The sequence below is a fragment of the Saimiri boliviensis genome, chromosome 9 (genome assembly GCF_048565385.1).
Source record: "Saimiri boliviensis isolate mSaiBol1 chromosome 9, mSaiBol1.pri, whole genome shotgun sequence".
NCBI lineage: Eukaryota > Metazoa > Chordata > Mammalia > Primates > Cebidae > Saimiri > Saimiri boliviensis.
The window spans coordinates 59,310,653-59,332,174 of record NC_133457.1 but is presented as its reverse complement, the minus strand read 5'-3'; the positions used below and the strand labels follow the sequence as shown (position 1 = coordinate 59,332,174).

Genomic DNA, 21,522 nt, shown 5'->3' with positions numbered 1-21,522 from the left:
TATGCGTTCTCCTTGTGTCTGTGGCTAGTAGGGATTGTATTTTCATGCTAGCCCACACTCAGTCCTAAAGAGTTTTGTTAAGTATAACTGAGTACTTCTTACCCACTTATATCATGGGTTCATTTTCCTCCTGTCCTCTGTCACCTGTGACCTACTGCTGTGTCCCATGATTTTATTTAGATTTCAGGTTAGTTGGTTATTCTTCAGCCTTAGCTTTCTGATGGATTCAAGAACACTTATGATTTTGAAGACCCAGTGGGCTTTTTCTTGTTAGAGAGGGATATTCTTTAGTTTCTGCATCACAGACAGAAGATTATATAAGAGTCTCTTTAATTACAGAAGAGCCTCTGTAATTAACTCTTCTGTAATTAAAGAGGCTCTTAATTTTTAACTGTTTCATTTAGGAAACATTTCAAAGTTACAAATACAGTTATGCATACCACATAACAACATTGTAGTCAGTGATGGACTGTATGTACAATGGCGGTCCCATAAGATTATAATAGAGCTGAAAAATTCCTTTTGCCTGGTGACATCATAGCTGTTGCAGTGTTGTAGTGTTTGCATTACCTTTTTTATGTTTAGATACACATATATTTACCTTTTGTGTTAACAGTTGCTTACAGTATTTTGCACAGTAACATACTGTATAGGTAGTAGCCTAGAGGCAACAGGATATACTGTATAGCTTAGGTCTGTAGTAGGCTATCCTATCTAGGTTTGTGTAAGTACACTCTGATGTTTGCACAATAACAAAATTACCTAATGATAGATTTATTAGAATGTATCCCTATCATTAAGTGAGGCATGACTGCAGTTAGTAAACTGCTGTGTAACCTCTGCCTAATTTACCATTTAGCATTGTGCTAAATATGCTTTATTGCTGTCTTCCTATGTACACATTATTATTGTTGTGTTTGTTGTTGAACCATTTGAGATTAGGGTGCTCCAACCTCATGACTATTTACTCTTGAATACTTAAATCTCATTTTTAAAAAATATGGCAATATATTTATGAAGATCTTTTATATGTTAAAAATTATATACTGATATTAAAATATGCATCAGTAATTTATATTCATTAAAATCACTTTTTATCTGTAGGTATCATTAATGGGATTGGAAATTTTAAGTGCCTTTGTGGATAAATTATCAACACGATTTAGAGCCTATATAACAATGGGTAAGTTAACTTTATTTATTTACAATTCTAAATAAGATTTGACATGATGACTTTTTTTCTTTAGTTTTTGTTTAACAGAAATAGTTTTCTGTAAATTTAAAAATGTAATTTCAGTAATCCCAGCACTTTGGGAGGCTGAGGCAGGTGGATCACCACAGGTCAGGAGTACGAGACTAGCCTGGCCAACGTGGCACAACTTCATCTCTACTAAAAATAGAAAAATTAGCTGGGCATGGTGGCATGTACCTGTAAGCCCAGCTACTCAGGAGGCTGAGGCAGAAGAATTGCTCGAACCCAGGAGGCGGAGTTTGCAGTGAGCTGAGATCAGTCTGGGTGACAGAGCAAGAATCTGTCTCAAAAAAAAAAAAAAAAAAAAAAAAGAAATTTTATATAACCCAGAGATCGGCTACTTAGCATTTCAGTTTACCCAGAGAAAAGGTTTTAAAGCTACTTAAATCACCCTTGAGGCAAAAAAAAAAAAAAAAAAAAAAAAATTTTTTACTGGATCTTTTACTGTTTTGTGAAATGCTAAGATTTGCAATATAACTTACAGTGCCATGTTTCAGACTATATGTGGGGAAGGGTCAGTTTCTTCATTGCCAGCATGTTGCAGACCAATATTTTATAAAATACAATAAAATAGATTACAGCAAAAAAAAAAAAAAACAAACTACCCCTTTTTTTATTAGATGCAACAAACAAAATGTCTTTGTTCAAATTGCCTCAAAAACATTTTGTAAGTACTCTAAATTTCCTTTTCATAGACAGTCTATAGATTGATCCTAGGCTGATCATACTGTGAATAGCACAGTGTGTTTGTAGTACAGTGCATATGGTAGGATAATGCTCAGGTTTATATAGTTATTAGGATTACAAAGTTGGCTCTGACTTACTTTCTAAACCTGAATGACCTTCATGTACCATTAGAGTATAATATAAATGGGTTTGATCCTATGATACAGCAGCATCATATAGCATATAGAAGGGTAGCCTCAGATATTAGTGATTTTTCTTTGCTTTCTTCTTTCATATTTTAAAATAGATACAGGGTGTTGCTATGGCTAGTCTTGAATTTCTGGGCTCAAGCAGTCTTGCCACCTCAGCCTCCCGAAGGATTGGCATTACAGGGATGAACCACCATGCCTGGCCAGTGATTTTCTTTTGTGGATTAAGTTAATGCCTCCTAATATTAGTATATCATCACACTTTCTTATATTTGTGGTTAAGTTTTTTCTTCATGTTTGGTATGCTACTTACCATTCTGTCAGTTTTTTCTTTTAATTCCTAGTTATCTTTTCAACAGAAGCATCTGGTGTGGTTTCCTATCTTTATTATTTAGTTTTAATCAACACCTGATTCCATTTGATCCTTTGTGTTAATATTTTCAGAAAAGTTTTTTTTTTTTTTTTTTTTTTTACTGTTAGTCTCCACTAAAAACTCTGTAACAGGCCAGGGGACTCATTGGCTCACACTTGTAATCCCAACACTAGGAGGCTGAGATAGGAGGATTGCTTGAGGCCAGGAGTTTGAGACCAGTCTGGGCAATATAGTGAGACCATGTTTCTACAAGAAAAAAAAAATTAGCAGGCCTAGTAGCTAAGCTATAGTCTTAGCTACTCTGGAGACTGAGATGGAAGGTTGGACCCAGGAGTTCAAGGTTACAATAACCTAAGATTGCACCACCATGCTCTACCATGGGCAACAGAGTACACCTGTGTCTCTTATAAAAGAAATTTTATAGTAGATATTGAAAACTGCTCTGTAAGCATTTTACTTGTTTATGTTTTTTCTCTCTCTGTCTCTCTCTCTTACTGTCTCTTTCTTTTCTTTCCTTTTTTTTTTTTCTTTTTTGAGACAGGATCTTGCTCTGTCACCCAGGCTGGAGTACAGTGGTATGATTGTTGCTCACTACAGCCTTAGCCTCCTCAACAGTCAAGCGATCCTCCCACCTCAGCCTCCTGAGTAGCTGGGACCATAGGCGTGAGCCACCGTGCCCAGCCTGTATTTTCTTAAAATATTTTGAATCAGTGTTTAAAATTGAGAAGTTTTACATGAAAATTTGTATTTCTGGTTTGTCTCAAGAAATTGGCCAATGTAGTAACCCTGATAAGAAGTTGCTTTGTAGTTTATCTTGTGTCTAGGTGATGATCTTTCCAATTCATAAAACCTCTCTCGCCCCCAAAATTCTCTTGTCTCTTCGTCACTGAGAAAGTTGGGTGTAATATGGTAAGATTGGAATACTGCACTTCCTAAACTGGCTCAATTTTAGCATTTCCTGTGTCTCCCTGGTCATAGACATTTGTGTTTGTGACTCTTGCCCTGTAGTAGCTCCCTGTTATTAATTGCTACAGAGAACATTTAGACTTAAGAGTAATTCTAGGTATTATGTATCTCATTTATTTTTCAGACATCAGGAGGACCACATGGGGTTTTATGTACTGACTACTCATACTGAGGCGATGGGAATATTGGGATCAGAATTCTAGTTTGACTCCTAATACTGTCTTGCTTTCAGAATCTGTTACGCTGTCTTTTACCATGTGTGCTCCTACTCCGTCTCAGTAGACTTTTTCTTTGTAATGTTTAGAAGTACTTTGTCTCCACTCTAAGCTAATCAGAAACTTGCTCAGTCTTTCTAGTTCTAGCTTAAGTTGTTTATGCGTCTGCTGTGCCCTTATTTCTTTTTGAAATCTTCTTTTCCCCATGGTCCTTTCTTTCCCTTCTAAAAATCTACTTCAAATTTGAGAATCTGAGGGATTTTCAGGTTAACCTCACTCTACACTGAATTTTTCTTTACTCTGTGATTCTTATACGATTAAATAATAAATTACATTAATTTGCTTTTGTTAGTGTTTTTCATTTGTGTTTGTGCAAGTAGATGACATATGTTCATACACTTTTATATGTGTAGTTTTTTCTTTTAATCTCCTATTCTTTCCAGTTATCCCTATGCATTTACTATCTGTCAGTATTGTTTTCACTTTGAATCATAAGTGCTCATCATTGTCCTTAATGAAACTTGAACTCGTTATTTCTTTAGAGTCAGTGTGGTATCATAGGAAAATTTTATTACAGCTTTGCTATCATTAGTTGAATGCCTACTTTTTACCCATTTTTACCTGTTTACTTTGTACTCTTACTACTTCACATACATGAAAGATTATTCTCACATCATTTCTAATTTGTAGAACAGCTCTGCAAGATAAGACAGCATATCTGTATGCTCTTAGAGAGGTAAGGAACTGGGCTAAGATTCCCAGGGTTAGCGTTTTGGTTTTATCTCTATTACAGAACTTAGCCAAATCACTTTAGGAATCTTTCTGTTAAAAGAAGGAATTGAATTGAATATGTTCTGAAGGCTTTTTGATACTCTAACTCTAGATAAATATAACTTGATTTGAAAAACAATGTTTAGTTTTGGTGCACTTGGGTTATTAGCTATCATTACAGGTATTTTTAATGTTCTTTTATGTTAAAAGTGAAACATGTTTTAGGAAAATTGAGATTCATCTTCTGTTTTAGATACAGTTCCAAAAAGAATATAAGCTTGGCTGGGCGCGGTGGCTCAAGCCTGTAATCCCAGCACTTTGGGAGGCCGAGGCGGATGGATCACGAGGTCTAGAGATCGAGACCATTCTGGTCAACATGGTGAAACCCCGTCTCTACTAAAAATACAAAAAACTAGCTGGGCGTGGTGGCACGTGCCTGTAATACCAGCTACTTAGGAGGCTGAGGCAGGAGAATTGCCTGAGCCCAGGAGGCGGAGTTGCGGTGAGCCGAGATCGCGCCATTGCACTCCAGCCTGGGTAACAAGAGCGAAACTCCGTCTCAAAAAAAAAAAAAAAAAAAAAAGAATATAAGCTCTATTAATGTGATTTTTAAATATATAATCTATATATATGCATAGTACTAATAATAGAAAATATTTTAGTTTCCTTTTCTGACCCACATATATTGTGGAAAAGTATAATTTTCAAACAAAAAAATATACAATTTATATTTAATGTTGATCACCAGCCCTGGTTCTATAACCGAGTCATAAAGGATCTCGTATCTTACAAATTTTATAAACTGTTCTAAAATTTTAAACAATTTTAACCCAAAATGTTATTGTAGAAGGAGTACAAGAATAGTTAGGTTATCTGGTAAATGGTTTGCATCTTGTACAATGCTAAAAGAAAAAAAATACTAAGAGTTATGACTCAACCTTCTTCCATGTCTCATTATCCAAATTCTAGTCTGTCATAGATTGATTCATTCGTTTAACACATTCATATGGAGAGCCTATTGGGTGAAAAATTCTGTTCTGGATACCCAAAAAATATTTGTTGAATGTTCATCATATTGAATGATAATTCAGTTATCATGGGCTTGGCACAGATGCTTTTTCCTTATTTTACTTCATCCTGTCACGAGTCATGTGAGGTATAGTTCTGTCATCCTCCCATATTTTACAGACAAGAAAACTTTGAAGTTCAGGAAATTTTCTGTTTTGCAGTTAATAACTGGTAGAGTTAGGAATACAATCTTGTTGTATTTGACTCTAAGGTAGTATGTGTTAAAAAGCAATTCCAGTGCAAAAACTGTATGAATTTCTTGTTTAAATTAATAGCTGCAATACCAATTTTATGTAATGTGAGGTTTTTTGTTTTTGTTTATGTTTCATAAAATGGTTTTTAACATTGAAGTGAATCCCTGTTGGAGCCAACATTTGAATTTTCTTGTTGGAGTTAAATTTCACCTCTCAGGAATGAAGCAACTTCTTTTTCCATTATTGTTAATGGTTTTTAACATATACACGTACACCCAAACACCTCAAATTATAAGTAAATGGAGATGGTTATGACTGTGACTTCACATTATATAGATATTTGTTACTGTTTTTTGAGACAGGGTCTTACTTTGTTGCCCAGGCTGGAGTATAGTGGCATGATCTTAGCTCACTGCAACCTCTGCCTCCTGGGCTCAAGCCATCCTCCCACCTCAGTCTCCCGAGTAGCTGGGCTACAGACACATACCACCACTCTTGGCTAATTTTTATATTTTTAGTAGAGATGGGATTTTGTCATGTTGGCCAAGCTGGTCTGGAACTTCTGGCCTCAAGTCATCTACTTGCTTTGGTCTTTCCAGATGCACGGATTACAGGTGTGAGCCGCTGCACTGGCCAGTATAGATTATTTAAAACCTGGTTTCACTCCTTGTTGTTTGTGTGACCTTGGATAAGTTATTTAATCCTGCTATGCCTTCTCTATCAAATGGGCTTACTCTCTTTCATAGGACTGTTGTGAGGATTAAATGAGATAATTAATTCAGTGGTTAGTGCATAGTAATATCTAACATTTGTTAAGTGTTTACTATTGTCTTCTGCCTTTCAGAAGCTATCAGAACCAGAATCCCATAATGGCCAACCTTATAGATGTTGATAAATTCCTCTAGTGTTAACAATACATCCGAGCAGGATGAGAAGAATCTATATTGTTCCATTGATGAACATTGCCTCATAATTAGACCTATGATTTTTATGGTGAGGATATTTCCTTGATTAAGCTTAAGATTTTTGGATAATATCTTTCCATTTGGTATGTTGCCTTCTCACTCTAGTCATTTTTTTTTCCCAAAAAGAATGTAATTTCTTTTTTCTTTGACTCTTGTTGTTCATTACTACATCAGTTTGGGTTGTTACATTATAGATAATATGTTGGCTTCAGATTATATACACATTTAATTATATGTGTCTATAAATAAACCAGAGAAATATTTTTCTTGATCTCATTTCTTTCTCCTTCCCTTGTTTAAACTAGACTTAGTCCTCCATTGACTCAGAAAGGAAAGCTATGTAGTAGTCCCCCATTATCTTCAGGGGCTGTGTTCCAAGACCCCCAGTGGATTCCTGAAGCCTCCGATAGTCCAAACCAGTCCATGACCTGTTAGGATCTGGGCTGCACAGCAGGAGGTGAGTGGCCAGCAATGAGGATTACCACTTGAGCTCCACCTCCTGTCAGATCAGCCGCAGCATTTAGTTCTCATAGGAGCATGAATCCTATTGTGAACTGTGCATGTGAGAGGGTTCTAGGTCATGTACTCCTCATGATGCCTGATCTCAATACCATCCTGCCACCCCCTGCCACTGTGGAAAAATTGTCTTCCACAAAACCAGTACCTGGTGCCAAAAAGGTTGGGGACTGCTACTATACATGCTATGTGTTTTTGATCTGATAACTGAAATAACTACTAAGTGATGAATAGGCAGGTAATGTAAACAGTGCAGATATGTTGAACAAAGGAAGGATTCACATTCCATACCGAATGGAAAGGGACAGCCCAGGATTTCATCATGCTACTCAGAACGGCGCACAATTTAAAACTTAAGAGTTGTTTATTTGTAGAATTCTCCGTTTAATAATGTTTTCAGACCACAATTGGCCATGGGTAACTGAAACCACAGAAAGTAAAAAGCTATGGTTAAAAGGGGACTACTGTATAGCTGTAATATCAGAAGAGAAACAAAGGAAGTTTCCTTGCTTTTGAACATGCAGCATGATGATAGTGATAGTGATAGTAGGTGACATATTATAGAAAGTGCTTACTCTGCCCTTTACTGTTTGAGTTGTTTGTACTGTTTTTAAATTTTCAGTACTCCTCTACTTGCTAACCACCTTTATGGCTGAGGAAATAGACAAAAGGTGGTTAAATAATGTGTCCAGGGTCACATACCTAATGAGACCACACTAAATGGTAGTGGTAATTTAAGGGATTACAGGAAGATGATTTTGACTATGTGTTATTTTTGGCCTATGAACTGACTTTAGAACCTATACCCTCTGAATTCTACTTCCTCCTTGTCCCCTCATCTATACATTTCTCTAAGAAAAATATTTAATTTTGCCTGTTTTTTGAACGTTATTATAAGGAGTATCATGCTGCATGTATTCTTTTGAAACTTCTCAGTTTTTTTTAATTGGATTCATGTGTAAAGAACTTAAAACAATTTCTTTTTTTTTTTTTTTTGAGACGGAGTTTTGCTCTTGTTACCCAGGCTGGAGTGCAATGGCGCGATCTCGGCTCACCGCAACCTCCGCCTCCTGGGCTCAGGCAATTCTCCTGCCTCAGCCTCCTGAGTAGCTGGGATTACAGGCATACACCACCATGCCCAGCTAATTTTTTGTATTTTTAGTAGAGACGGGGTTTCACTATGTTGACCAGGATGGTCTCGATCTCTTGACCTCGTGATCCACCCGCCTCAGCCTCCCAAAGTGCTGGGATTACAGGTTTGAGCCACCGCGCCCGGCTAAAACAATTTCTTTACTTCACAACTCTTCATTTATGGAAGCAATTGCTATTTGTAATTTTGTAAAATACAGTTTTTAATGGAGATGAGTTATAAGTAATTACTCTTTTACTGCCTCCCCTTCTTTAGTTATTGTAGCTTTAATAGACAGAATGGGAGATGCCAAAGACAAGGTTCGAGAGGAAGCTCAGACTCTGATGCTGAAGTTAATGGATCAAGTAGCACCACCTATGGTAAGCCTACATTTTAAAATTTAGATATTGCTAATGGTATTCATAGCAAGTCATTAAAGCCACAGCAAGCATGAACACTGAAATTTTAAACAGTGATTTGTTGCTAATGCTTTTAAGAGGTTGACATTTAAGATACAGTGTCAGTGTTTGACGTTCTGTTTTTTTGCTTCTTATTCTTATTTTGTACTCTTTAATGCTTTTTTTAAAAGCTAACTAATAGATTTCAGTGATTTGACGTGGTGTATGGATTATATTATACTTTAGGATTTTCTGGTTTCTCTTTTTTGTAAATTAAAAAATGTTTATTGAGAAAGCTTATTTTGAGAATTACTGAATGCTGTATTGTTCATTTCTGCAGCTCCTACAGAGACCAGAAGAAAATTTTTTCACAGGTGGTTACTGTGTATCTCAAGTATTTTATATTTCAGAACTATTTTTTTTTTTTTAATATTGTGGTGGATATCCTTCCACACTTGTTTATTCATTTACATTTTAGGTTGTTTTTGGCTTTCTGTGATTACAAACAGTCGTAAGGGGCATCCCTTTTACATGTATCTTTGAACATAAATGTACGTATTTATATAGAATAACATTCCAGAGGTGGTATTGGTGAGTCAGGTTATTCACATTAAGATTTTTTTTTTGTAATTTCTTAAGCCACCTTGTTGAAAGTTTGGTTGGGAGAGAGAAATACATTAGTAGAACTTAATACAGACTCCAGAAAGAATACTGAGTACAGAGAGGATGGCTGTGTATGTTGTGTGTATGAATTTAGTAAATGGTAAAAGTGGTGTTTCCAAATGTGAAGAAAGGATTGATTGGTCCAGTTGGCTTTATGTTTGGTAAAATAAAGTTGGATTTCTTGTTACGCCCAAAATACTTGGTTTGAATTATTGGTATAGGTTTATCTCTGCTTTTTCTAAAAGAAAAGTATGGTAGGTAGCTACAAAATGAATTGCCCAAATACATTTCTGTATTTGAATCCAGTATTAAAAGGAAAAAAGTCTGAATTATAAAATGTCCAAAAAAAAAAGAAAGGCCTGTTCCATGTGAGTCTATATTAGTTACTAGGCAGTGTTGGACCACTTAAATACTTACTGGACTGCTGGACTTATAATGGTAACATTGTTATTGAAGGTTTCTGAATCATAGAAGAAATCTGTATCCTTGGAAATGCTAAGGTTTTCAGTTGTTGGACATGGTTCTTCTGAGAATAATCAAAGTCTAAAGTGAAATATATATAAGTACTAAAATTTGATTAAAGTAATAAAAATGGGTAAGAGCAGTGTTGTAATTTGGCTTAGAAAAACTTGTAAGTAGTGCAGAGATGAACAACAGTCTGATGAAAATACTCAGTTACCAGTAAGGTGAGTAGTAAGATAGGGAAGAAATAAAAGATTATAACGCGAAGAATTTAATTTTTTGTTATACATTTTTACTTTTCTTTCAAATAGTACATTTGGGAGCAGTTGTCTTCTGGTTTTAAACACAAGAATTTTCGATCTCGAGAAGGCGTGTGTCTGTGTCTTATTGAAACCTTAAACATGTAAGTTTTATGCTTACTGAAAATAGCTGTCTTGTTTTTTATTTCTCAAGAAAAAACCTCAGTTCACAAGGTCAAGGAAAGCTATGGGTAATGACATATTTAAAATTGTTAGTAAAGCATATAACTTTTTATTTGATACCTTTACTGTTCATTTTTTATGTATGTTACTATCTTTCGTGTTCTTAATTTTTCAGTTATATCAGTATTGTTTCTCTTTTTTTCTTTAATATGTTAATAGTAGCCACCCAAAACAGATGGTCGTGGAACTGATACGCTAATACCTTAGTATCTATTTCTGTTCTGTATCGACTTTGGAATTGTTTTTACTTCAATGATATTTCACATATTAGAATCATTTCCCATCCCCATCCTTCCCCTAGAGCAGTGTGGGTGGGTACCAGAATCGTAGACCAAGCAAAACTTTCCCATGTAACTAGACAGTGAGACTGGTAGCTGTGTGTAGAGTTCTGGCTGCCATAGTTGCCCCAAAACTGTGATTCTGATCTGAAAAAATGTAAACTAGGACTTTTCTTGCTCTGGATTAGTTTTTTAGGTTTTACGCAATGTCATAGGTTATATGTAGTATACAGTTTTTCCTATAGTGTTACTTCCTTTTCTTAACTATATTTTCACTTACTACTCTATAGTCCTTTCTGCCCTCTAGAACCTATATGTGTACTCGGTCTGCACAGCTCTTTGCTCTGGGTTTTGGCTCTCTGGCCATAAGTTTAAAGATCTTTTTTTTTTTTTTTTTTTTTTGAGACAGAGTTTCGCTCTTGTTACCCAGGCTGGAGTGCAATGGCGCAATCTCAGCTCACCGCAACCTCCGCCTCCTGGGCTCAGGCAGTTCTCCTGCCTCAGCCTCCTAAGTAGCTGGGATTACAGGCACGCGCCACCACGCCCAGCTAGTTTTTTGTATTTTTAGTAGAGACGGGATTTCACCATGTTGACCAAGATGATCTTGATCTCTCGACCTCGTGATCCTCCCGCCTCGGCCTCCCAAAGTGCTGGGATTACAGGCTTGAGCCACCGCGCCCGGCCATTAAAGATCTTTTAACTTACTGAATGGGAATGCATTTATTTGAGACCCAGAGTCTAAAAAAAATAACAATTTCAAAAGTGAAAACTCTGATTTTCTTAAGTTGTTCATGGATTGCTAGGTTTAAGAGTGCCATTGTTTAACATTTTTATCTATTGGATGATGTATTGTCTTCACTGTCAGTCGTGATTATTCAAGTTTGCATATTTAACATTGCTTGTAATTATTTTTTGCTTGTGTCTCATATCCTTCATGTTTTAATGATGTGTGCCCATCCTCCCCACCATGTTTGTCATATTGCTACAGACAAGAAGGCATAAGGATATTTTGTTTACTGTTTATTAAAAACAAATTTTCTTTATTTTTTTTCTCAAATTATATTTAGTTTTGGAGCTCAGCCACTAGTCATCAGCAAGTTGGTACCACATTTGTGTATCCTGTTTGGAGATTCCAACAGTCAGGTAAAATTTTATTTACATTCAAGCCTTGACTACTTTTTTGGCTACCATTTCTTTTCTAGTCCTCTTACTCTACTTTTAAAGAAGAGAGAGGGTGCAAGGGATGCTGAAATCAAGATTTTACCTCATTTTTAAAAAATCTATCAAAGTTAGTTTTTAAAAACATTATATTTATAAAAGTTGCTTGTGTTTGTCAGTAGTAAGGATAGTTTGGCTAGTAGTAAGGATAGTTTCGCTAGTAGTAAGGATAGATGGGACTTAATGGCTGTTTCTGGAGTGTGAGAGACTGAGTAATAAAGAGCATAGATTCTCTGCTAGTCTTCCTGTATGTTAATTCTGGAGACAGAGTGTCAGCTTCCTTTGGTTATTGCTGAAATTGGCTGCATACATTTTGCAATTGTAATAACCCCATTTAACAAAGAGGATTTATATCAGTGGTATATCAGTTGTTAGAAACTTTTTTATCTGAGCTGCCTATATTAGCAGTCTCCAAACTTTTTGGCACCAGGGAGTGGTTTTGTGGAAAACAGTTTTTACATGGGGTGGTGGGTATGGTTTCGGGATGAAACTGTTCCACCTCAGATAATCAGGCATTAGTTAGATTCTCGTAAAGAGTATGCGACCTAGATCCCACATGCAGAGTTCACAATAGGGTTTGTGCTCGTATGAGAATCTAATGCTGCCACCAATCTGATAGGAGGTGGAGTTCAGGCAGTAAAACTTCCTTACCTGCCGCTTACCTCCTGTTGTAGTCCTTGAAAAGGCCACGAACCATTATGGGTCCAAGGCCTGGGGCTTGAGGACCCCTAGTCTGTACTGTAGGTATAATACAGGGATGTGTTCTGGATCATGTCCTTCATGACGAACGTGAATCTTGACTGTAACCTTTTTGGCACAGCCTGGGCATTTGGAGTGACCTCGGGTAAGATTTTCCCTTCTTTTAGATCCTAGCTGTTGCGCAAGACGTTTGTAGAGAATTCTACTGTCTCTTCAGTTGCTATTTCACAAAGAGCTGTGCAAGGGAACTAGAGCTACCTTTCAGATTCCTGTTTTCGGACCATATTCTTTTTTTTTCTTTTAATTGTAGCAAATACAATATAAAATTTGCCATTCTAACCATTTTTAAGTGTAAGTTCAGTGGCATTACATACATTCACACATTGTTTTGCAACAACCATCACCACCATCAAGTTCTGGAATTTCTTCATCTTCCCAGACTGAAACTCTGTACCCATGAAGCATTAACTCCCCAGTCCCTGGCAGCTCCCTCTCCCTCCCCAGCTCCTGGCAACCACCATTCTCTTTTCTGTCTCTGTGAATTTGACTGTTCTGTGTACCTCATAGAAGCAGAATAATAGAATATTTGTCTTTTTGTGTCTGGCTTGTTTATTTAGCATAATGTTCTCAGGCGCATTTATCTTGTAGCATGTATCAGCATTTCCTTCCCTTCTTTTTTAGGCTAAAATAACATTCCATTGTATGTATATGGCACATTTTGTTTATTTGTTTATCGGTGGATGGACATCTGGGTTGTTTCCATGTTTTGGCTGTTGTGAATAGAATATTAGTGTAAAAATATCTGTTTGAGTTCAGGCCACATTCTTGAAATGCAGTTATTGGCGGTTGTTTATATAATCTTACTACATATAGTTTTTTTTTTGTTTGTTCTTTTTTTTTTTTTTTGAGATGGAGTTTCACTCTTGTTGCTCAAACTGGAGTGCAATGGTGCAATCTTGAGTTACTGCAACCTCTGCCTCCCGGGTTCAAGCAATTCTCCTGCCTCAGCTTCCCGAGTAGTTGGGATTACAGGCACACACCACCATGCCCAGCCAATTTCTTTGTATTTTTAGTAGAAATTGGATTTCACCATGTTAGCCAGGCTGGTCTCGAATGTCTGATCTCAGGTGATGTGCCTGCCTTGGCCTCCCAAAGTGCTATTACACGTGTGAGCCACCGCACCCAGCTTTCAAGTAGTTTTTTTAAAGCTTAATTAGTAGTTTTCATTGACAATTTTCTCAAATTTCTGTAAATTTGTCTTTTAGTTTTTTCAAAAGGTATTTTGGCAGGCCCTCTTGGTTTTTTACTAATGACAAGCCATATATGCAGGGGTTTAGAGGCATTAAAACCCACTGAGAGCTTCAAGTTGGTTTGTTGGTGTAACATTACCTTGAGATGAAGTATTTTATTGTATCATACATGTAAGTTTCTTAAAAAGTTCTGAATTCTTTGACAGGTAAGAGATGCTGCAATATCGGCTATAGTGGAGATTTATAGACATGTGGGAGAAAAAGTGAGGATGGATCTTTATAAGAGAGGAATTCCCCCTGCTAGGTAAGTCTTGCTAAATTTGTTTCTTTTTCTTTTTTTTTTTTTAACCACTAGTTTTAAAAGTTTTCGTTGCATTTGTTAATTTTAATTTTTTTTTTTTGAGAAAGAGTCTTGCTTTGTCACCCAGACTGGAGTACAATAGTGTGAGCTTGGCTCACTGCAACCTCTGCATCCTGGGCTCAAGTGATTCTCCCATTCCTGTCTCCTGATGAGCTGGTACTACAGACACATGCCAACACACCTGGCTAATTTTTGCATTTTTAGTACAGACAGGGTTTCATCATGTTGACCAGGTTGTTCTCGACCTCCTGACCTCAAGTGATTTGCCTGCCTCAGCTTCCTAAAGTGCTGGGATTAGAGGTGAGAGCCACCACACCCAGCCTGTTTATTTTATCCAGGTTCAAATATGTAGAAATTTTTTTGTTTTGTTTGTTTTTGAGACAGAGTCAGGCTCTGTTGCCTAGGCTGGAGTAAAGTGGTAGGATCTCGGCTCACTGCAACCTCCACCTCCCGGGCCAAGCCATCCTCTTAACCTCAGACTCCCAAGTAGCCGGGACAACAGACATGTGCCACCATGCCTGGCCACTTTTTGTATTTTTTGTAGAGATGGGGATTCACCATGTTGCCCAGGCTGGTCTTGGACTCCTGAGCTGAAGCAATCCTCCCACCTCTGTCTCCCTGGGATTATGGACGTGAGCCACCACAGCCAGCTGAAATGTTTTAAAATTCAAAAGATACAAAAGTATATATATGTTATTACCATTTAAAAAGTTCTTAAGGTCCTGTAATATTTTTGGTCACTGTTTCATTATGTATTTATTATTTAGTATGTAATTATGTACCATTATCAGGTAATCGTCCTTTAATACCAGGTAGTAATAGTCATTATCTGGGAGATGCTTGAGCAAGGATTTATTAAAAATATTAATATATTCATGAAGTAAATACTTTAAATGTATATACTGTTGAAAGGTACCATATGATTTATTGGGTAACAGAAGCTGTGTGAGAATCAGTCACGCCAGGTATGATGGCGTGACTTGTGCCTACTGTAATTCTAGCACTTTTGTGAGGCTGAGGTGGGAGGATTGTTTTAGGCCAGGAGTTCAAGACCAGCCTGGGCAACAAAGCCGGATCCTCACACTACAAACAATTTAAAAATTAGCTAGGTGCAGTGACATGCAACTGTATTCCCAGCTACTCAGGAGGCTGAGGCAGGAGAATCCTTTGAACCCAGGGATTTGAATTTACAGTGAGCTGATTACACCACTGCATTCTAGCCTGTCTCAAAAAAAAAAAAAAAAAAAAAAAAAAAATTAGTCACTACCCTTAAAACTTCTTCATATAAAAAGGAAATCAAGAATATATGGGTAGTGTGGCATTGGTCATATCACTAAAGGTCCTGTTGATAATATTCTAGTGTATCAGAAAATATTTTTCAATGGCTATTACTTCTCAGTTTATATTTTTATTAAGTATATTCCTCTTAAAAGTGTTTTTTTCTCTTTATGATGAAATTTTAAGGGGATTCACTAAAGGAATTTTTTTCAACCTTTTATTATGGTATTTAGCATTTCTTTTTTTTTTTTTTTTGGTCTTTGACTGGTTTATTTCTTTTCTTTTTTTTTTTTTTTTTAATTGCATTTTAGGTTTTGGGGTACATGTGAAGAACATGCAAGATTGTTGCATAGGTACACACATGGCAGTGTGGTTTGCTGTCTTCCGTCCCCTCACTTGTATCTGTCATTTCTCCCCATGCTATCTCTTCCCACCTCCCCACCCCCTGTCCCTCCCCCATTTCCCCCCAACGGACCCCAGTGTGTAGTGCTCCCCTCCCTGTTTCCATGTGTTCTCATTGTTCAACACCCGCCTATGAGTGAGAATATACGGTGTTTGATTTTCTGCTCTTGTGTCAGTTTGCTGAGAATGATGGTTTCCAGGTTCATCCATGTCCCTACAAAGGACGTGAACTCATCGTTTTTGATGGCTGCATAATATTCCATGGTGTATATGTACCACATTTTCCCTATCCAGTCTATCATTGTTGGGCATTTGGGTTGGTTCCAGGTCTTTGCTATTGTAAACAGTGCTGCAATGAACGTTCGTGTGCACGTGTCGTTATAGTAGAATGATTTATAATCCTTTGGATATATACCCAGTAATGGGATTGCTGGGTCAAATGGGATTTCTATTTTTAGGTCCTTGAGGAATCGCCACACTGTCTTCCACAATGGTTGAATTAATTTACATTCCCACCAACAGTGTAAAAGCATTCCTAATTCTCCACATCCTCTCCAGTATCTGTTGTTTGCAGATTTTTTAATGATCGCCATTCTAACTGGTGTGAGATGGTATCTCAATGTGGTTTTGATTTGCATTTCTCTGATGACCAGTGATGATGAGCATTTTTTCATATGTTTGTTGGCCTCCTGTATATCTTCTTTTGTAAAGTATCTGTTCATATCCTTCGCCCATTTTTGAATGGGCTTGTTTGTTTTTTACTTGTAGATCTGCTTTAGTTCTTTGTAAATTCTGGATATCAGCTCCTTGTCAGATGGGTAGACTGCAAAAATTTTTTCCCATTCTGTTTGTTGCCGATTCACTCTACTGACTGTTTCTTTTGCCGTGCAGAAGCTGTGGAGTTTGATTAGGTCCCATTTGTCTATTTTGGCTTTTGTTGCCCTTGCTTTTGGCGTTTTGGTCATGAAGTCCTTGCCTACACCTATGTCCTGAATGGTTTTGCCTAGATTTTCTTCTAGGGTTTTTATGGTGTTAGGTCTGATGTTTAAGTCTTTAATCCATCTGGAGTTAATTTTGGTGTAAGGTGTCAGGAAGGGGTCCTGTCTCTGCTTTCTGCACATGGCTAGCCAGTTTTCCCAACACCATTTATTAAACAGGGAGTTCTTTCCCCATTGCTTGTTTTTGTCAGGTTTGTTGAAGATCAGATGGTTGTGGGTATGTTGTATTTCCTGTGAGGCCTCTGTTCTGTTCCATTGGTCTATATCTCTGTTTTTGGTACCAGTACCATGCTGTTTTGATTACTGTAGCCTTGTAGTATAGTTTGAAGTCCGGTAGTGTGATGCCTCCTGCTTTGTTCTTTTTGCTTGGAATTGACTTGGCTATGCGGGCTCTCTTTTGGTTCCATATGAAGTTTAAGGCATTTTTTTCCAGTTCTGTGAAGAAGGTCATTGGTAGCTTGATGGGAATAGCGTTGAATCTGTAAATTACTTTGGGCAGTATGGCCATTTTCACGATGTTGATTCTTCCTAACCATGAACATGGAATGTTTCTCCATCTGTTTGTATCCTCTCTTATTTCGTTGAGCAATGGCTTGTATTTCTCCTTGAAGAGGTCCTTTACATTCCTTGTTAGTTGTATTCCTAGGTATTTTATTCTCTCTGTAGCAATTGTGAATGGCAGTTCGTTCTTGATTTGGCTCTCTTTAAGTCTATTACTGGTGTATAGGAGTGCTTGTGATTTTTGCACGTTGATTTTATATCCTGAGACTTTGCTGAAGTTGTTTATCAGTTTCAGGAGACTTTGGGCTGAGATGATGGGGTCTTCCAGATATACAATCACGTCGTCTGCAAATAGAGACAATTTGATTTCCTCCTTTCCAATTTGAATACTCTTTATTTCTTTTTCTTGCCTGATTGCTTTGGCTAGAACTTCCAGTACTATATTGAATAGGAGTGGTGAGAGAGGGCATCCTTGTCTAGTGCCAGATTTCAAAGGGAATGCTTCCAGTTTTTGCCCATTCAGTATGATACTGGCTGTTGGTTTGTCATAAATAGCTTTTATTGTTTTGAGATACGTTCCGTCAATACCTAGTTTATTGAGGGTTTTTAGCATAAAGCGTTGTTGAATTTTGTCAAAAGCCTTCTCTGCATCAATTGAGATAATCATGTGGTTTTTGTCTTTGGTTCTGTTTATGTGGTGAATTACGTTTATGGACTTGCGTATGTTGAACCATCCTTGCATCCCCGGGATGAATCCTACTTGATCATGGTGGATGAGCTATTTGATATGCTGTTGCAATCTGTTTGCCAGTATTTTATTGAAGATTTTTGCATCTGTGTTCATCATGGATATTGGCCTGAAATTTTCTTTTCTTGTTGAGTCTCTGCCGGGTTTTGGTATCAGGATGATGTTTGTCTCGTAAAATGATTTGGGAAGGATTCCCTCTTTTTGGATTGTCTGGAATAGTTTCAGAAGGAATGGTATCAGCTCCTCTTTGTATGTCTGTTAGAATTCGGCTGTGAACCCATCTGGACCTGGGATTTTTTTGGGTGGTAGGCTCTTTATTGCTGCCTCGACTTCAGACCATGTTATTGGTCTATTCAGGGTTTCGGCTTCTTCCAGGTTTAGGCTTGGGAGGATGCAGGTGTCCAGGAATTTATCCATTTCTTCCAGGTTTACTAGTTTATGTGCATAGAGTTGTTTGTAATAATCTCTGATGATGGTTTGGATTTCTGTGGAATCTGTGGTGATATCCCCTTTATCGTTTTTTATTGCATCAATTTGGTTATTCTCTCTTTTCTTTTTTATTAATCTGGCTAGTGGTCTGTCTATTTTGTTGATCTTTTCAAAAAACCAGCTCCTGGATTTATTGATTTTTTGAAGAGTTTTTTGTGTCTCTATTTCCTTCAGTTCTGCTCTGATCTTAGTTATTTCCTGTCTTCTGCTAGGTTTTGAGTTTTTTTGATCTTGCTCCTCTAGCTCTTTCGATTTTGATGATAGCGTGTCAATTTTAGATCTCTCCTTTCTTCTCATGTGGGCACTCATTGCTATATATTTTCCTCTAGAGACTGCTTTAAATGTGTCCCAGAGATTCTGGTATGTTGTGTCTTCGTTCTCATTGGTTTTGAAGAACATCTTTATTTCTGCCTTCATTTCATTCTTTATCCAGTCAACATTCAAGAGCAAGTTGTTCAGTTTCCATGAAGCTGTGCGGTTCTGAATTAGTTTCTGCATTTTGAGTTCTAACTCGATTGCACTGTGGTCTGAGAGACTGTTTGTTATGATTTCTGTTCTTTTGCATTTGTTGAGGAGTGATTTATTGCCAATTATGTGGTCAATTTTAGAGTAGGTGTGATGTGGTGCTGAGAAGAATGTATATTCTGTGGATTTGTGGGGGAGAGTTCTGTAAATGTCTATTAGGTTTGCTTGTTCCAGGTCTGAGTTCAGGTCCTGGATATCCTTGTTGATTTTCTGTCTGGTTGATCTGTCTAATATTGACAATGGGGTGTTAAAGTCTCCCACTATTATTGTGTGGGAGTCTAAGTCTCTTTGTAAGTCGTTAAGAACTTGCCTTATGTATCTGGGTGCTCCTGTATTGGGTGCATATATATTTAGGATCGTTAGCTCTTCTTGTTGCAGTGATCCTTTTACCATTATGTAATGTCCTTCTTTGTCTCTTTTGATCTTTGTTGCTTTAAAGTCTATTTTATCAGAGATGAGAATTGCAACTCCTGCTTTTTTTGGCTCTCCATTTGCTTGGTAGATCTTCCTCCATCCCTTTATTTTGAGCCCTTGTGTATCCTTGCATGTAAGATGGGTTTCCTGGATACAGCACACTGATGGATTTTGGCTTTTTATCCAATTTGCCAGTCTGTGTCTTTTGATTGGGGCATTTAGTCCATTGACATTTAGGGATAGTATTGTTATGTGTGAATTTGATACTGTCATTTTGATGCTACCTGGCTGTTTTGTTGGTTAGTTGATGCAGCTTCTTGATTGTGTTGATGCTCTTTTACCATTTGGTGTGTTTTTGGAGTGGCTGGTACTGGTTGTTCCTTTATATGTGTAGAGCCTCTTTCAGGAGTTCTTGTAGAGCAGGTTTGGTGGTGATGAAATCTCTGAGTGCTTGCTTGTTCACAAAGGATTTTATTTTTCCTTCACTTATGAAGCTTAGTTTGGCTGGATAGGAGATTCTGGGTTGAAAGTTCTTTTCTTTAAGGATGTTGAATATTGGCCCCCAATCTCTTCTGGCTTGTAGGGTTTCTGCTGAGAGATCTGCTGTGAGTCTAATGGGCTTCCCTTTGTGGGTAACCCGACCTTTCTCTCTGGCTGCCCTTAGCATTTTCTCTTTCATTTCCACCCTGGTGAATCTGACGATTATGTGCCTTGGGGTTGCTCTTCTTGAGGAATATCTTTGTGGTGTTCTCTGTATTTCCTGTATTTGAATATTGGTCTGCCTTGCTAGGTTGGGGAAGTTTTCCTGGATAATATCCTGAAGAGTATTTTCCAGCTTGGATTCATTCTCTTCATCACATTCAGGTACACCTATCAGACGTAGATTGGGTCTTTTCACGTAGTCCCACATTTCTTGAAGATTTTGTTCATTCCTTTTTGCGCTTTTTTCTCTGTTCTTGCCTTCTCTTTTTATTTCATTGAGTTGATCTTCGACTTCTGATATCCTTTCTTCTGCTTGGTCAATTGGGCTGTTGAAGCTTGTGCATGCTTCACGAAGTTCTCGTGTTGTGTTTTTCAGCTCCATCAACTCACTTATAATCCTGTTTCTGCTGTCCATTCTCGTTAGCAGTTCGTCCAATCTTTTTTCAAGGTTCCTATTTTCTTTACGTTGGGTTAGAATGTGTTCTTTTACCTCACTGTAGTTTCTTACTACCCACCTTCTGAAGTCTGATTCTGTCATTTCATCACCCTCCTTCTCCATCCGGTCTGGTTCCCTTGCTGGTGAGGAGTTGTGATCCCTTTTAGGAGGAGAGATGTTCTGGTTTCGGGAGTTTTCATCCTTTTTGCGCTGGTTTCTTCCCATTTTTGTGGATTGATCCACCTGTTGTCTTTGTAATTACTGTCTTTCAGATTGGGTCTCTGAGTGAGCTTCTAGTTAGTGGATGCTGAAGTTACTTCTTTTTTTTTTTTAAGCTTGCCTTCTAACAGTCTGGCCCCTCTACTGTAGGACTGCTGAGGTCCTCTCCAGGCCCCGCTTGCCTGGGGGTCACCTGCAGCAGCTGCAGAACAGTAAGGGTTGCTGCCAGTTTCCTCTTCTGCTATCTTTGTCCCAGAAGGATGCTCACCTACTGTCAGTCCATTCTCTCCTTTATGAGGTGAGTCTTTGGATCTATGGGGGTCAGGGAGGTACTTGAGGAGACAGTCTGTCTTTTATTGGGGCTTAAGTCCTGAGTTGTGAGCTCTGTTGTTCGTTCAGAGCTGCTGGGCAGGTATGTTTAGGTCTGCTGCAGCTGAACTCATAAAGCACTTTTTGTTCCCAGGTGCTCTGTCCTAGGGAGTTGGAGCTTTATGAGTTTCCGTTGCACTACTGCCTTTTTTGATTTTTCTTTCAGGTCTGACCCGCCCAGCTAGCAGCACGCCTAGCCACTGCCTGCCCGCAGGGGCTTTGCTGAGCTGCTGTGGGCTCCGCCCAGCTGCCCTGAGCTCTTCCCTGCAGTCCTGTTTATATGGGCATAGTTAGAACTGTCTCTGC

At 37.9% G+C, this 21,522-nt stretch overlaps 1 protein-coding gene across 30 annotated transcripts in view; it reads left to right on the top strand.

The window, feature by feature from the left end:
- CLASP2 (cytoplasmic linker associated protein 2) overlaps positions 1-21,522 on the top strand; it is a 245,851-nt gene that overhangs the window by 25,210 nt on the left and 199,119 nt on the right. For all 30 annotated transcript variants that reach the window (XM_074405959.1, XM_039461832.2, XM_039461834.2 and 27 more), the window contains exons 2-6: positions 1,105-1,183; positions 8,601-8,704; positions 10,159-10,250; positions 11,675-11,750; positions 13,981-14,078. In XM_074405959.1, the coding sequence (XP_074262060.1) occupies positions 1,105-1,183; positions 8,601-8,704; positions 10,159-10,250; positions 11,675-11,750; positions 13,981-14,078 (449 nt within the window). The remainder of the gene's footprint in view (positions 1-1,104; positions 1,184-8,600; positions 8,705-10,158; positions 10,251-11,674; positions 11,751-13,980; positions 14,079-21,522) is intronic.